Source organism: Schistocerca gregaria, chromosome 3 (assembly GCF_023897955.1).
Source record: "Schistocerca gregaria isolate iqSchGreg1 chromosome 3, iqSchGreg1.2, whole genome shotgun sequence".
NCBI lineage: Eukaryota > Metazoa > Arthropoda > Insecta > Orthoptera > Acrididae > Schistocerca > Schistocerca gregaria.
In genome coordinates this window covers 354,305,100-354,320,992 of record NC_064922.1, presented here as the reverse complement: position 1 = coordinate 354,320,992, position 15,893 = coordinate 354,305,100, and the positions used below count along the sequence as shown (strand labels likewise).

The 15,893-nt window shown below is 42.2% G+C and overlaps 1 protein-coding gene across 2 annotated transcripts in view; it reads left to right on the top strand.

Moving 5' to 3' along the window:
- LOC126354819 (integrin alpha-PS2-like) overlaps positions 1-15,893 on the top strand; it is a 721,457-nt gene that overhangs the window by 493,852 nt on the left and 211,712 nt on the right. For both annotated transcript variants that reach the window (XM_050004760.1, XM_050004759.1), the window contains exon 4: positions 4,863-4,989. In XM_050004760.1, coding sequence (XP_049860717.1) covers positions 4,863-4,989 — 127 coding nt within the window. The remainder of the gene's footprint in view (positions 1-4,862; positions 4,990-15,893) is intronic.

Genomic DNA, 15,893 nt, shown 5'->3' with positions numbered 1-15,893 from the left:
ATGTTACTCAAGAATGCCTTCAAGGTGAGAAAGACGCCATTATCAGCACCTCATTGAGTTTGAACGAGGTCATGTAATAGGGATACGACAAGCTGGATGTCTCTTCTGCGATACTGCAGAAATACTTGGCACGAATGTAGCGACCATACATGATTGCTGGTAGCGGCGTTCACGAGAATGTATGCTCTAAACAAGACAGAGCTCTGGACGGCCGCGTGGTTCTACCAAGAGGGAAAACCATCGTATTCGGCGTGTGGCTCTATCACATCGTAGTGCATCTGCAGCAGCAATTTGAGCAGCAATTAGTACTACAGTGACAAAACGAACAGTTACACTCCGAAGCTTCCTGGCAGATTATAACTGTGTGCCGGACCGAGACTCGAACTCGAGACCTTTGCCTTTCGCTTCTGTAAAGTTTGGAATGTAGGAGACAAGGTATTGGCAGAAGTAAAGCTGTGAGGGCGGGGCGTGAGTCGTGCTTGAGTAGCTCAGTTGGTAGAGCACTTGCCCGCGAAAGGCAAAGGTCCCGAGATCGAGTCTCGGCCCGGCACACAATCTGCCAGGAAGTTTCATATCAGCACACACTCCACTGCAGAGTGAAAATCTCATTCTAGTTACAATACGGTTACTTTAAGGACTGCTCCAATCCAGATACTCCATTTCGTGCATTCCACTTACCCCAAACCATTACAGTTACCATCAAGATTTGCGAGAGCTCATTGGAGGGCAGGGTGGATGAAATCTGTTTCTGCCTCGATGCCAGAATGCCCCTGTTTTGTTTAGTAGGAGGCCAAGTGAGGACCTGCAACCATCCTGTCTGTGTGTAGACACATTGGATCTTCACCTGTAGTTATGGTCTCGTGGTTATGCACGCACTCTGACAGCAAATTTGTACGCAAAACTGGCGATTTGACCTTCTGGTCTGCCATACACGAAAATCATTCCAGAGAGCGTTTTTCCAAACAGGATAACTCTCGCCCACATATCGCTATTGAAACCGGGTATCCCTATAGAATGTCGACGTGTGGCCTTGGACTGCTCGATCAGCAGATCTGTCTCCAATCGAGCACATATGGGACATCATCGGACGACAACTTCACAAACGGCACTACCTTTCCTGTATTGACCGTCTAAGTGCAACAGGCATGGAACTCCAGCCCACAAATTGACATCCGGCACCTGTACAACACAGTGTATGCATGTTTGCATACTTGCATGCAACATTCTGCCGCTTACACCAGTTATCAATATACTAGCATTTGACATTTGCAATAGCTTATCTTGCGCTTACATTAACCTGTGATCTTGCAACGTTAAGCACTTAAATACGTTGCCTGTACGAATGTATTCCCGAAATTTCTTCACTCTACATTTTGTGGTGGGATTTTCTTTCGGTCAGCGTATTTATACGATGGAGTTAGTCAACGAAATAACTGCTCCTAAGTTAAAGGGAAAGAGATGATGAAGAGTACACGGCTTCTTATTTTGTATTTTGAAGCTTTTTGTCAAATATTGGGTTAAGTGTCCTTATCTACATATCGAAATTGTTTTGAGGATTTGCCAGTGACTGCAGCATATTGTGAAAGCACTTTCAACAAATTAAAGCTGATAAAAATTCTACTTCAGGAAGAGTATCGTAGAAAGCAGAATGTCAGATTTTGCTATCTTGTCGACAGAATACGACCCAGTTGCTAAACTAAACTTCAGTGACAACATGAGTTCGCTTCGCTCAAAGCAAGGAATGACAGTGTAAAATTATAATAAAAATACAATTCCTGGGATGGGATATTTTCTCAATTCTTAATTACAAGCAAACCCCCGATTCCTTAAATAATTTAACTCACCTAGAACAGATTCAAATCTCTGATTGCCTTAGTGATAAATATTTGATGTTAAGGACGTAAGCGAGAAAAAGTTTAGAAAAGTTTGAAATTATTCTTTAAGCTAGTTTAGAGTCACTAAGTTCTCTTATTACCAAACACTGGATGAGTATGGTCAGAGCCATGTGCACTAAGTTCTCAGAAAAAGCTGGATATTCAGGCATATCAATATTTAAGACATCGTATCTCCTGAACCATGCGTCGTACAATGACATAATTTTGTGAGATAGACAACCTGCAGTCGCTTAGGGCTTCCGGGATAGTCGTTTAACAAGATACGAATAGATAGCCCATTTTCTTTCTTTCTAATTTATATTTGTGCATTATGAATAGAATATCTGTTATTTATTATATATAGTACTAAAATCATATCACAGTAGCTGCCAAAAACAATAAGATATAGATTTTATTTTATTTTCAACTAGTTCAGGAAGTGTATGTAATTTGTAATTTATTCACTACAATAATATATTTAATTTGTTGTCTGCAATATTTTATACCAATAAATCTCGTTTAAGTAATACTTTCCAATAAATTTTATTAAAGCTCTTTATAAGATTATGAAATGTGTTCATTCTCAATAGAAAAAACTGCAAGAAGGTAGTTTTACGGAAGGGGGAGGAGGGCCGGAGTTTTTCCAGTTCTTCCAGGGGCACAGAATCACTTCGCTACCGCTCTGCAGTCACGTCTTGAGCGAGGGAAGATGACACTCTATAAGACTTCGTAATTTCACATCCCCTTCATCAGTTTTCAAATGGTTCAAATGGCTCTGAGCACTATGGGACTCAACTGCTGTGGTCATTAGTCCCCTAGAACTTAGAACTACTTAAACCTAACTAACCTAAGGACATCACACACGTCCATGCCCGAGGCAGTATTCGAACCTGCGACCGTAGCAGTCGCACGGTTCCGGACTGCGCGCCTAGAACAGCGAGACCACCGCGGCCGGCATCAGTTTTCACATCTGCAGGTTGAAATGTGGAATATTTCATCCTCGTCGGTCAGTCGTAACAATGTTGGTTGAACTGAAAAAATCGACACACATAATTAATGCCGTTATTTTATTGCATACTTTTTAAAGCATTAACTTCTTGTTCTTAGCGATGGCTACCGTCACCACAGAAGCGTTAATCTTGTGTCAGGTGTTTTAAATTCTTCCGAATTCATTGTCTCTAAAGTGATATGGCGGTATAGAAATCAAACTAGTTGATATCATCCTGAAAAACCAGGATAGCAAAAAGCTTAGGACATTACTAACGGGATCCTAGATGAATTGCTTTGTGTCGAGACCGTGGAGCAGGAATGAAATAGTAAAGTACCCCCCCCCCCCCCCCTCTCTCTCTCTCTCTCTCTCTCTCTCTCTCTCTCTCTCTCTCTCTCTCTCTCTCTCTCTCGTGAGTTTTAAGGTCTGTATCAAGCCAAGAGGACATGTGGTTCATACTGCGGAGCAGCTAGAAGTCGGTCTGAGGATAAATAAAGCTAAACAGCAATTCATTCTCTCCCCGTCTCCAACCTAACCTCCATCCCTAGGAATGACGGTGACGTCCTGATCCTACACATTATTCAGAGGATAAGTGGTATGTCTGTCAAAGTTGATTGCGTTCCAGCATTATGCTTTACATGTCATACATTCCTATCATTCCCCCCCCCCCCCCTCCCCCCCCCCCCAACCCAAGAGCCTAAATGTCATCACAACTGATCCTTAGCAGCCTACGCGCTTCAGTCTGAAACCGCGAGACCGATACGGTCGCAGGTTCGAATCTTGCTTCGGGCATGGATGTGTGTGGTGACCTTAGGTTAGTTAGGTTTAAGTGGTTCTAAGTTCTAGGCGACTGATGACCTCAGAAGTTGAGTCCCATAGTGCTCAGAGCCTTAGCAGGCTAGTTGCCGCGAAAACAATGGATGCGACAGTAATATTGTTCGTTGCTAATGTTGCTAAAATTGTTACGAGCGTTTTACCAACACTATTTGTTTTTTTGCCAAATAGTACACTATAACGTAGCGAGTTCGTTACAAATGGTTCATGGTGTTCCAGAGCTGTGCTTACATTTATTCATGCAAAATGATGAAGCGACCAATTGTAGAATTTTGTTCCATTGTTTGGAGTTCTTAACATGTAAGCTAACAAAATACATGCATAGCCCATGTGAAACTCTAACAGTGTTGTTCGGGGACCGTAAATGTCAATGGTGGACTTAGTCCTGAAGAAACCCCGTTGGCTAAATTTAGAGAAGCTGTGTCCGAAGGGAACTGTGTGCCCATTATCCTACCACTATCATACATTTCGCGTTTAGATCATGGGAATAAGAGGATTAGGGCAGGTACAGAGGCATGTGGACGGTCATATTTCCCTCGCTCAGTACGAGAATGGAACAGGAAAGAAAATCGACACTGTTGCTATAATGTACTCTCCACCATGCACTGTACAGTATATCGGGTGTTTCAAAGTCTTTGCATCAAATATGTAGGGGTGATGTGTTGCACCTGAAAGGCAGCAGGGCGTAGGCATTCTGCACTCTTAGTATGCAATGTGTGTTGCCTACCATCCAGTCATCTGTTCCGCGTAGAAGGAGGTAGGCCGAGTTTCTAAAATATCTTTCTCCGCTGAGAGACACTCATTCTTAAGATTTTCTTGTTGAAAAATCGCCTTATCAGTTTAATGATTTGGCTAGTATGCAGATGCAGCACACCTGGTTAGTAGAGCCTGCAGGTTCATTCAAATCTTGTCGTTCCAGAACCGGTAAATTCAATAGAACAACGCCTGGAGTTGCCGGGATGCGTCAGCGAACATTTTGCCTGTAACAGAAGTTGTTCCCCATGTTGTAATCTGTCGCCCCTAGAAGTTACATGCAAAGACTTCGAAACAGCCTGCATATGTAGTCGTAGAATTGATCTATCTTCCCTATCTTCCGACTAAGTGTGCGAGCGGCTGACATATCAACTTGTGCAGTAAACTGCACGGTATGCGTCGTTTTGTTGCAGGCGTGCGCGCCGCGGTACGTGTTCTTCCCGCCGACGGCGCCAGAGCCCTTCGAGGACCCTGTGGGCACGTGCTACGTGGCCAGGGACGAGTTCCGGCGCATCACCGAGTACGCGCCCTGCCGCACCAGTGAGTACCACCTGCAAGCTATTACACGCCTATCAGTGTATCTACTGCTTTTTTACCGTCGTTCTGTTCTTACTAATCTGTGCTTCCTTTTCATCTTGACGCACTCTCCGCCACTGGGAAGAATACGCGGTACAGAAATGCTGCCATCAGTGGATTCTGCATTCTCTTTATTTGTTGCTGATCAGTAAACCAATTTGCGTTGTCTCGCGATCTTACTGTGAACGTATACAAGCGAAATGTGTCTTTAATACGACGCACAGTTAGAACAGTTTAAAGATATTTGGTTCAAGACAAGTAAAAAACTACTTCTTCAGTCGTTGTCTTTGTTGCTTGAGTTGTCTAGATCCGCAGCTTGTGGTTTAGTGACGAGCGTTACTGTCTCTGCATCACGGGGTCACGAGTTTGATTCCCGGCCAGGTATGGGATTTTCTCTGCCCGGAGACTGGGTGTTTGTGTTGTCCTCTTCATTTCATCATCATCATCATTCGTGACAATGGCTAGATCCACAGTGTAGATTATCATCATCAGTTGTCTAGGGAATAACTTCTTGATGCAAAGGTTCATTGGATTTTAAGAGATAGTTTGTTGTCACAAATGAAACGCTTCTTAAGTTTTCTCATTAAGTTACACTTAAATTTTCTTCTTCACGAAATAGATTCTCCAAGATTCAACCATTGCTAAAATTATTGCACTAAACTTCATCCTATACACAATATACACGAATAAACTTCTTCCTTGTACAAAGTCTGGAACTAAACTACGCAAAAAGCTACAGTTATTCACATACATTTGTTACGATGAAATTTACTCTTTCATGTCCTTGTTTTTAAGCAAACATTGATACATGTTTAGCTTTCCGTACCTCAGTTTGTAAAGACGGAAGCCTTATGGGATCACATTGTTATCGGTCTTTCTGTCTGTCCGACGGTTCAAAACCTTTTGCTTCACGAAGGAGTAAACCTATGAAGTTGAAACATACGTCACTAAGATCTAAGGTGCCTTGGCGATGTAAGAATGTGAAGCTTCTAAGTCAATGCAATCTATAGGGCACGTCCTCTTGACGCAGAAGCATGAAATTTGGGGAGAAGAAAGGTTTTACAGTACAAGAAAGGTAAAGAAACAGAAATTTGTTGATCTGTAATTGTATCACAGCAAAAAATACCTGCCATTTGTTATCCGACTTCCAACTTAAGATTCGAACGTTCTCAGAAGTATTGGAATCCCTGGGATCGATATCTTGTCAGTATCGATGTCGAGAAAAGCCAAAAATCGTCGACACTCTTGATTTCCAGCATGGTTGAACTGTCTACATATATAATTAGGATTTTACGGAACCCTTAATGCTCGAATCCTACTCGTACTTGGCCAGTTTTTACTCATTTAATTTCAATATGAACTACATTAATTACAGTTTTGACTATTGCGCGCCAGTGACTATTGTCTTGCGAGTAATTTATGAAATTATTTGATTTTTACTTACTTTGTTTTACTTACAGTGACAATTTATAAGTACTTCTGTTACCAATCAAACTTTTATCCACAAGGTTATTCTTTTTAATATTCCGAATTATTCTACCCTGAAGAGCCAAAGAAACTGGTACGCCTGCCCAATATTTTGTAGGGCTCCCGCGAGCACGCAGAAATGTCGCAACACGACGTAGTATGGACCCGACTAAGGTTCGAAGTAATGTTGGAGGGAACTGACACCATAAATCCTGCAGGGCTGTCCATACATCCGTAACAGTACGAGGGGTACAGATCTCTTCTGAACAGCACGTTGCAAGGCATCCCAGATATGCTCAATAATGTTCATGTCTGGGGAGTATTCCTGGAGCCACTCGGTAGCAATTCTGTGCATGTGGGGTGTCACATTGTCCTGCTGGAATTGCCCAGGTCCGTCGGAATGCACAATGGACACGAATGGATGCATGTGATCAGACAGGATGTTTACGTACGTGTCACTTGTCAGAGTCGTATTTAGGCGTATCAGAGGTTTACTATCACTCAGACTGCACATCCCTCACTCCATTACAGAGCCTCCACTAGCTTGAACAGTCCCCTGATTACAGGCATGGTCCATGAACTCATTACATTGTCTCCATACCTGTCCACGTCCATCTGCTCGATACAATTTGAAGCGAGACTCGTTCGACCAGGCAACTTGTTTCCAGTCATCAACAGTCCAGTGTCGGTGTTGAGAGGCCCAGGCGAGGCGTAAAGCTTTGTGTTGTGCGTCACCAAGTGCACATGGCTGGGCCTTAGCCTCCGAAAGCCTGTATCGATGATGTTTCGTTGAATGGTTCGCACGCTGAATTTGTTGATGGCCCTACGCTTCCGTCGCATTGAACGATTCTCTTCATTCGTCTTTGGTCCCGTTTATGCAGGGTCTTTTTCTAGCCGCGGCGATGTCGGAGATTCGATGTTTTACCGGCTTCCTCATATTCACGGTACACTCGTGGAATGGCCGTACGGGAAAATGCCCACTTCATCGCTACCTCGGAGATGCTGCGTCCCATCGCTCGTGCACCGACCACAACAGCACGTTCAAACTCACTTAAATCTTGATAACTTGCCATTGTAGCAGCTGTAACCAATCTAACAGCTGCGGCAGACACTTGTGTTATATACGCGTCGCCGACCGTGGCGACGTATTCTGCCTGTTTAGATATCTCTGGCACTTCAGCGTATGTTAAATTTCGTGTAAAATGTACAAACAAGACACAATTTTGGAATAATACAGGGCGGGTTACGGGAGAGTATAATTCTTAACAAACTAATCTTAAAATTTTGTCCATCTTTGCAGCAAATGTTAGTGTTTCGAGTTAAAACAAGTTTAAAAGGTCAAGTAAAATTCGCAATATACGTTGGGAAGAAATTATTAATAGTTCGTGGGTCAATAATGACGATAATAATAATAGTAATAACAATGATAATGATAACATTAGCAATAAAAATAACACGAAATGTAAGTAAAAAGTGTCAGCGCAATCTAACTTAAAGTAAATAGTGCCTAATTTCATTACAATTCTGACATAATCTGGAGGAAAACAGTATGCGCCGTTTTAAGAACATTATCAATTTCGCCCCATTATCCAGGAAACCAAGAGCAAGTTAGATGTAGGCCAACTCGCCTCAGGAGAGGATCCAACGGCTATGTGACACTCTTCCTAATAGAATCAGAACGCGCGTCCGGCCAAATGTGGTGCAATGTCACACTGACAAGAGGGTTCGTACTGCCAAGTTCTTTGTCAGCTTGATTCGATTCTGTAATCGCTGCAATAACATCGCATATCTTCTCAGCCCGTGAATTTTCATTTCCTTCCTCGTCCTCTTCTTGGTGCTTTACTTTTTATGTCAGGCAGTGTTTTTAAAGAAATAAGGAAAAAAAGGCCAATGAAAATTTGAGCCCGGAAACGTTGCTTTCTGAGATCTGAACACTTGTTCTTAAGAACAGCTCAATGTGACGTTAATCCATGGCAATACATCCGTCTGCCTTCAGCGTAAGGAACAGTACATTCTTTCAAGCAGAGCGAGTGCTCCTGTAGTGCACCTCAGACATGAGATTGATTCACGCATTCCGCTGCTGCTAATCGCGTGCTGGGTCCTGTACTTTCGTTCAGTAAATGCAGCGTACGTTCCTTCGCTTCAGACATTTGGAATTTAGTGATGCCTTCCACTACTTTTTGGATGCTAGGGAATAATGGTTCAAGTGGCTCTGAGCACTATGGGACTTAGCTTTTGAGGTCATCAGTCCCCTAGAACTTAGAACTACTTAAACCTAACTAATCTAAGGACATCGCACTCATCCATGCCCAAGGCAGGATTCGAACCTGCGACAGTAGCGGTCGCGCGGTGCCAACTGTAGCGCGTAGAACCGCTCGGCGACCCCGGCCGGCCGAAGCTAGGGATCATCAGTTCATAAGGTACTGGAGAAAGCTAAACAACTTATCAGGTAGTACTATGTCAGGTAGATATTTTTTAGGACAGAAGACGTCACCTCGCAATTCACTTCCATTTCCTGAACCACAGCAGGTAATCATATCCGCTATATCAGTTAGTTGGCTTCCATTAATAATAACTGTTGGGAAACATCAAAGAAAATGTATTTAACCTTTCTTAAGTAAAAATAGCATAATAACAAATGGTTCAATGGCTCTGAGCACTATGGGACTTAACATCTTAGGTCATCAGTCCCCTAGAACTTAGAACTACTTAAACCTAATTAACCTAAGGACATCACACACATCCATGCCCGAGGCAGGATTCGAACCTGCGACGGTAGCACGCGCGGTTCCTGACTAAAGCGCCTAGGACCGCTCGGCCACCGTGGCCGGCAGAATAACAGTAAAGACAAAAGTGAAGTCATTTGTTTCGGTGGGGAAGACACACCGGTACATATACACAGTTGCGGATAATTTGTTCTACAATAACACGCACTTATATGAATGAAATTACAGTACAGTCTAAATATAACCAAGGAGATGACTGTAGACTATCTCATACACGGATTAAGGTGTACCTAGAGTACCCTGACTGAGAAAGATATCGAAGCACATTGTTCACCCTGCTGTAGCGCCAATACAACAACTGTGCTCATATTCACAATCAACATTCTTTCAGCCTTTTTCATTCCAGATCCATCTTTATTCAACTTATTTCTCTTGTATCGATGAATACTATCATCTCTCAATACATTCAAACCATTTTAACGCTCTGTACGAAATGTGGGTATAAAATAACGGAACTGATTCTGTCACAGAGTCAGTACGCATGTGCCAAAGGTGGACGATCAGTAGCTGTGAAGCATGAAGGCTTCTCAGTCGAATATGGCATCTCTGGAGTCATTAGACAAATCAGTGTGCCCGTAGCCTTCGTCTGCCTAACAGCTGTTATTTTGTTTTGCCAGAAAAATTATAACTGTAATAAAAGAGTAACGATTGTCGTGAAGTTTCATATGACGTTTGAAAAAACTGCCATTGAAATTTATCTTTTACTAAAAGAAGTGTATGGAGAAGACTCCTTATGACGTATGCTTGTTTTTGAGTGGTTCAAGAAGGCTGAGTAAACGTTGAAAGTTGCTCAGGCGCGGGACGCCCTTTAGCATCAAAAACGATAAAATATCGAAAAAATAGGTAATCTGATTCGATCTATTGCTGAAAATGTAGGAATTGACAAAGAATGCGTAAGGCAAATCTTACTTAACCAGTTTAACATGAGAAAATTGTGTGCGATACTGGTAACGAAAATTTTCATGGGCAAATAAAAAGGAGCTCGAGAAAATGTTTGTACTGACACTTTGAACACCAATGAAAATGGTGCTAATTTCTTGGAAGTAGTAATAACGTATGATGAATCCTGATTTTTCATTTATGATCCCGAAACCAAGCGTCTATCCATGCACTGTAAGAGCTCAACTTCACCGACAGCAAGAAAAATCTCGAATGAGCAAATCAAGATTCAAAGAGCTGTTGATTGTTTTTTTTTTCGATATTCATGGAATTGTGTATATTCACTGGTTTGTTGAAGGTCAAACTGTTTACGAACTTTACTACCTTGACATCATTGCTCAAATTTGTGAGAAAATAAGAAAAAGACGACCCGAATTGTGGAAGAACAAGTCATGGGTTCTGCGTCAAGACAACACACCGGTTTGTACCGCATTGTCTGTTAAGAGATTTATAGCGAAGTATAGCATCCCAGTGTTAGACCAACCACCTTATTCGTCTGGCCTAGCACTATGTGACTTACCCATCCCCAAGGTCAAATCTGCGTTAAAAGAAATAAGTTTTGAATCCTTAGAAGGCGTGAAACAAAAAGCGACACGCGTCATCAAGGAGCTCGCAGAGAAAGACTTCCAGCGCTGTTTCCATCAACGCAAAATTCTCATGGAGTGTTGTACGGACTGAGGGGGACAATAACTAAATGTGTATGTTCTTGAAACAACATGTTTTACGGCAGTACTCCCCCTTATTTTATAGCCAAACCTCGTATCATGTCGTGAACAACGTATCGTGAGGTACGTCAGAAACAGTTTCTCACCGATGAAGATCTTCCATTCATTTCCATGTGGCTAACTCATTTTTCTTCATTTTTAGCGAGATCATTGGTATTGCACCAAAGATAACACGGATCTTCTGCTGTCTCAGTTCTGCTGCGAAACAATAGCAAAACTCTAACAGAGGATACAGGCATGTCTATAACGAACCAGTAACCGTTAAACGTAACTTGGGCTGAACGTTTACGGTTAAAATTATTTGTTAGACGGAATGACATCCTCGAATATATCCGCCGTGTTCAATGTGCGCACCTGATAAGTATACTCATCCTCAACGGGGCTGCAGAACGGGTTGCATACGTACGAGGTAGCATACCGACACCAAACGCAGGACAATAAATTCTAAGAGCGGCGCGCAAGGCCATTCATTAGAGTTATTACAAATGTGGCGCCTTTTATTTGGCGATACTCAAACGGGTAGCAGGTACACGACGCCCCGGCCACATATATCTTCCGTTTTGCAGCTATGTATAAAGATCCGGGACAGAAATAACGCGTTAATTTACGGCTTCCTCGGAGCAGTAAGCAGCTTCGCCTCTCCTGCAAAGGTAGCGTTGTTCTAAGCAGCGACACGCGCCGGCTTCCTTTGAAGAGAACTTCTGTTGTGTGTTCAGCATTCTTCGGTATTCGGATTGGACCGTTTTTTCCCTCTTTGTGATCTTGTTAACAAGCCACGCAGCAATGTTTGCACAATGCCGTGCTTTTTCGTGTGTAGCAGATAAAAATTATTACGCCGTCTCAAAATAATCCTCTTTAACTGGACCATATAGACGTTTATCTTTAGTAACTGATTTTGGTAGTGTAAAAAATTCTGGTTTTGATGTGGCAGTGACAGCTCATCGGGCCTTGTGTTAAGGTCGATTCACGCACGACACCATGCAGCGCCACGGAAGACTAAAACATTAAACAATTCATTTCAAATGGCGGAACTGAGGCAGATTATCATTGGAAAGAAACAGGACGGAACGGAACAGAACGTCACCGTCAAGCATTCTCCGGATGAGTGTTTTATCGTTGGTTGGGAAGGGGGAAAAACCTATTTTCGCCGCGCTCAAAAACGTTAAGATACAGATGTTTGCGATTTTGCCTCTACCGACTCTTTATTTTACTGTCTGGTTTGTTTTCGTGACTCATTGCGAACGTTGCATGAGTACTTGACACTTTTCCTATGAGTGTTCTGCAACAAAAGAAGACAAATATGAGTAAGCAAAAGCTGATTTAGGTTTTACAGGATGATCAGAGAAAGTCTGAAAATCTTGTAAGGGTGTTGCAGAGGAGGCTGTGCTCAGAAATAAGATAAAAGTTATTTAGGATGGAAGTTAGACGATCAGGTCTTCGCGCACGCAAATTCAAGCAGCCTCCCATGGACAGTGTCGCCAAACTGTTCTTCGTTTGGTTTCCTCAGATTGAATGGACGTAGCTTTTCCTCACCTAGTTGAAATTTATCACTTCCGAAAAAGGCGCATTTTAACTGATAATGACAATTTCAACAAATAATAACTCCCGGTCCCACATATGTCTGTGCGTTACCAAATTTTAGCACGTGCAAGTGATCGAATTTGCGCACGCAGTGACCTGGTTGGATAACTTTAATGCTAAATAATGCGGAAAGGGCGTGACTACCGAATTTTTTTCTTAACAGTTACTTCCCTGCAACGCCATTACAAGCTTTTCGGACTGTTTCTGACCACCTTGCAAAATACCTAGACAAATACAAAACCTTCGCTGGCATAAATAAGAAAATACATGTTTTAAAAAGTCATTGAAAGTACTTCTTCTATAGTTAAAAATGTCAGCCCTGTTGAAGGAGAGAAACTGTTTATTTATTGGAAAAATCTTTTTCACAATTAAAAGAAATAGCTCAGTTGAAGGAGGGAAAAAGCAATTTTTTTGACGTTACTTGGTACATAGAAGCAAATAAGTGGATGAGTTAAACAACTCTACGTTTTGTTTCCAAATTATTCTTCAGTCAGTGTGTGTGTGCATGTGTTGTAAGTAAGCTGTTTAGGTTTTTATGTTGGTAACGCCATGTAGCGCTCTTATGAAAATCACTGACTCTGCAGTGTGCAGTCTGTGGCTGGTTTGCATTGTTGGAATTTGCTGCCCAACACTACAATAGCAAATTCCAACAATGCAAACCAGCCACAGACTGCACACAGCACAGTCAGTGATTTTCATATAGAGCGCTACATAGCGTTACCAACATAAAAACCTAAACAGCCTACTTACTGTGTGTGTGTGTGTGTGTGTGTGTGTGTGTGTGTGTGTGTGTGTGTGTGTGTGTGTATGTGTGCGTTTACTCGAACAAATAACAGGTTGATGATGTAAACTGTTTGGGCCAAACTTAAACTATCCGTAGCAATGTGGAGAATTTACCGTACAGCCTTAGTCAATTACAATTTTTAAGAATAAATAATTAAGCAGTAAGAACAAATAATGGTTCAATAAACACTACTGTCTTTGGTAATTCCTTATTTCTGATAGCATATTCTTTTTGTATTACGAATAGAGTCCGATAGCCTCATTGTCTGTGAATCATGTGAACTTTGTTCTTTGTGTTATGGTATTTAAACAGTTAGTGTATAGTTTTGAAGCGGAGATGGAAGACCAGTACACAGCTGACCCAAAGACCTGAGAACCGCCTCAAAACCACATACATATAGCAATCTCGCAACTAGCGGGCTCATCATTAAGCTATAAGAGCGAGTTTACGTAGATATCTGCTCTCGGAGCACTCTAAGCAATGTGCGCTTCACACATTGGGAAAGTCATCGACACTCGGTCAACAAATACACATTCACATATAATAGACTCCATACTTTTTTGTCTGGGACTATCATCCCAGAACTAAATAAAATGTAGTTGCCAACCCACCGTTCCGACCAAGGTTTTTCAGGGTGTTTCTCTTGGTTGAAAGGCAAATACCGGAACTAGAAGTTCCACCCTCCCTCTCCCCCCCCCCCCAAACGTTCCCAGTTGTGACTCCCTCAGCCCCGCTATCAGTTCACCTGCTATTTCGTTAAAAATCCGTGACTCGTCAATGGGCAAATTCTCAACAGCTTGCTCTACCTTTATAATGTTTATTCTTACTGGACAAAATAATTCTACAATTAAAACGGTAAACTTAAAACACACTAAATATTTCGATATCTTTGATTTCCCACGAGCAATGCGCCTGAAATAAACAGCTGATTTGCCACCAGATGGTGGAACGTCGTAAATTAAAAGCTTAACGTATAGTGACTGATTACGTCACGCATTTATATTTTACACAAAAAGATACAGAAACAGCCAACCAAATATCCGTATGTCTATTGTTTGTATGTACATATTCTCTCGAGTATATTATGCTTCTACATGGTTGAAAAGCAATTTTCCTATTATTCGGTACCATCAACACCACCATCGCATGAGCTATGAATTTTGCTTCGACCATTAATAAACTCTTCTATCATTGCTGCTTCGTCAACATTGTTACTGCAATCCGAAGTTTGTAAGACAGACGCCTCTGATAACCTCATTACTGGACGGAGGGACGAGAGGTTATGACGACGTTACATACACCACCCGTCCAAAGATTACGAGACTAACTTTACTCCTGGCGTACAGGCGACGTCAGCGCAGTAACTGCGGTGGCAAACTATCAGATATGCATTCTGCGAGCCAGTGAGCAAGCAGCGTTAAATAGGGAAGATGCGGCTGTAGCATGTCAGCGCTGTTGTGTCCCAAACCACAACAGACCAGCACCTCCAAACCAACTGTTCACAACATTCACCAGAATGTTTGGAAAAAGAGAAAAGTGAGTGCAAAGTTTGTCCTGCACACCATGACTCCCGATCAAAAACGACGACGTGTGGACGCTGGCCGCGACTTGATTCAGATGCGAAATGGAGGATTATTTTTTTCTGGAAAAATCATCACGAGCGGCGAGACGTGTTGTTATCAGTAAGAACTTGCCACAAAACGACAAAGTACAGAAATTAACAAGGAGGGCAAACGCTTTGGCGATATATTCCACATTCACGTCAGTGACCCGCTTGTTGAATAACATCCCACAGAAGGAGTTGTTTTTTTTTTTTTTTTTTTTTTTTTTAGCGCTTTCACATAATTCTATGAATGTTCTGCGAGTTGTATTAAAGTGGTGGGACTATTTACAACACACGCAGCATTAAAACCTCAATTTTAACATTTCTCTAGTTTTTATTAATGCAGTCTCAAAACGTTTTGGTCTGAAGGGGTATATTGTCAAATCCACTCCATTTCCCATAAACGTCCAGTTACACTCCGTTGACAGAGTGCCAATCGTTCTTTATGCGCCCCTGTTGAGCATTTTAAAATTACACTCTAAGATAATAAAAAATCACGGACTACGAAGGAATTATCCGAAAGGGCCAGATATATGATTCTTCAATTTCTCCAGGCGTATTTTATGACGAAATAAATCTCGGGTGAACAGCCTGGTATGAGTGCGCACAGAACACAATATTTCGGCAATCGACCATGTTGCCATCATCAGGTGCGCTGATGTACTGATCGGAGGTTGGCCGGCGCCAGGTATATATATAGGACAATCCCCCTCCTGCTCCTATGCATACTCATACCAGGCTGTTCTCCCGAGATTTATTTCGTCGGGACAGAAATAGGTGGATTACATATTATAAATATTGGATGATTTATTCAAGAGAAATAGTTTCACGAATTACTTCGTCCCTGGTCCTTACGTGAGCAGTTATTCGTCCTGGCATTGGTTGACAGAGTTGTTGGATGTCCTCCTGGAGGACATCCAAATTGTGTCCCTACCGCTGTCCAGGGTGTCTCGAGACACGTCATCGGCCTGCAATCTCATTGG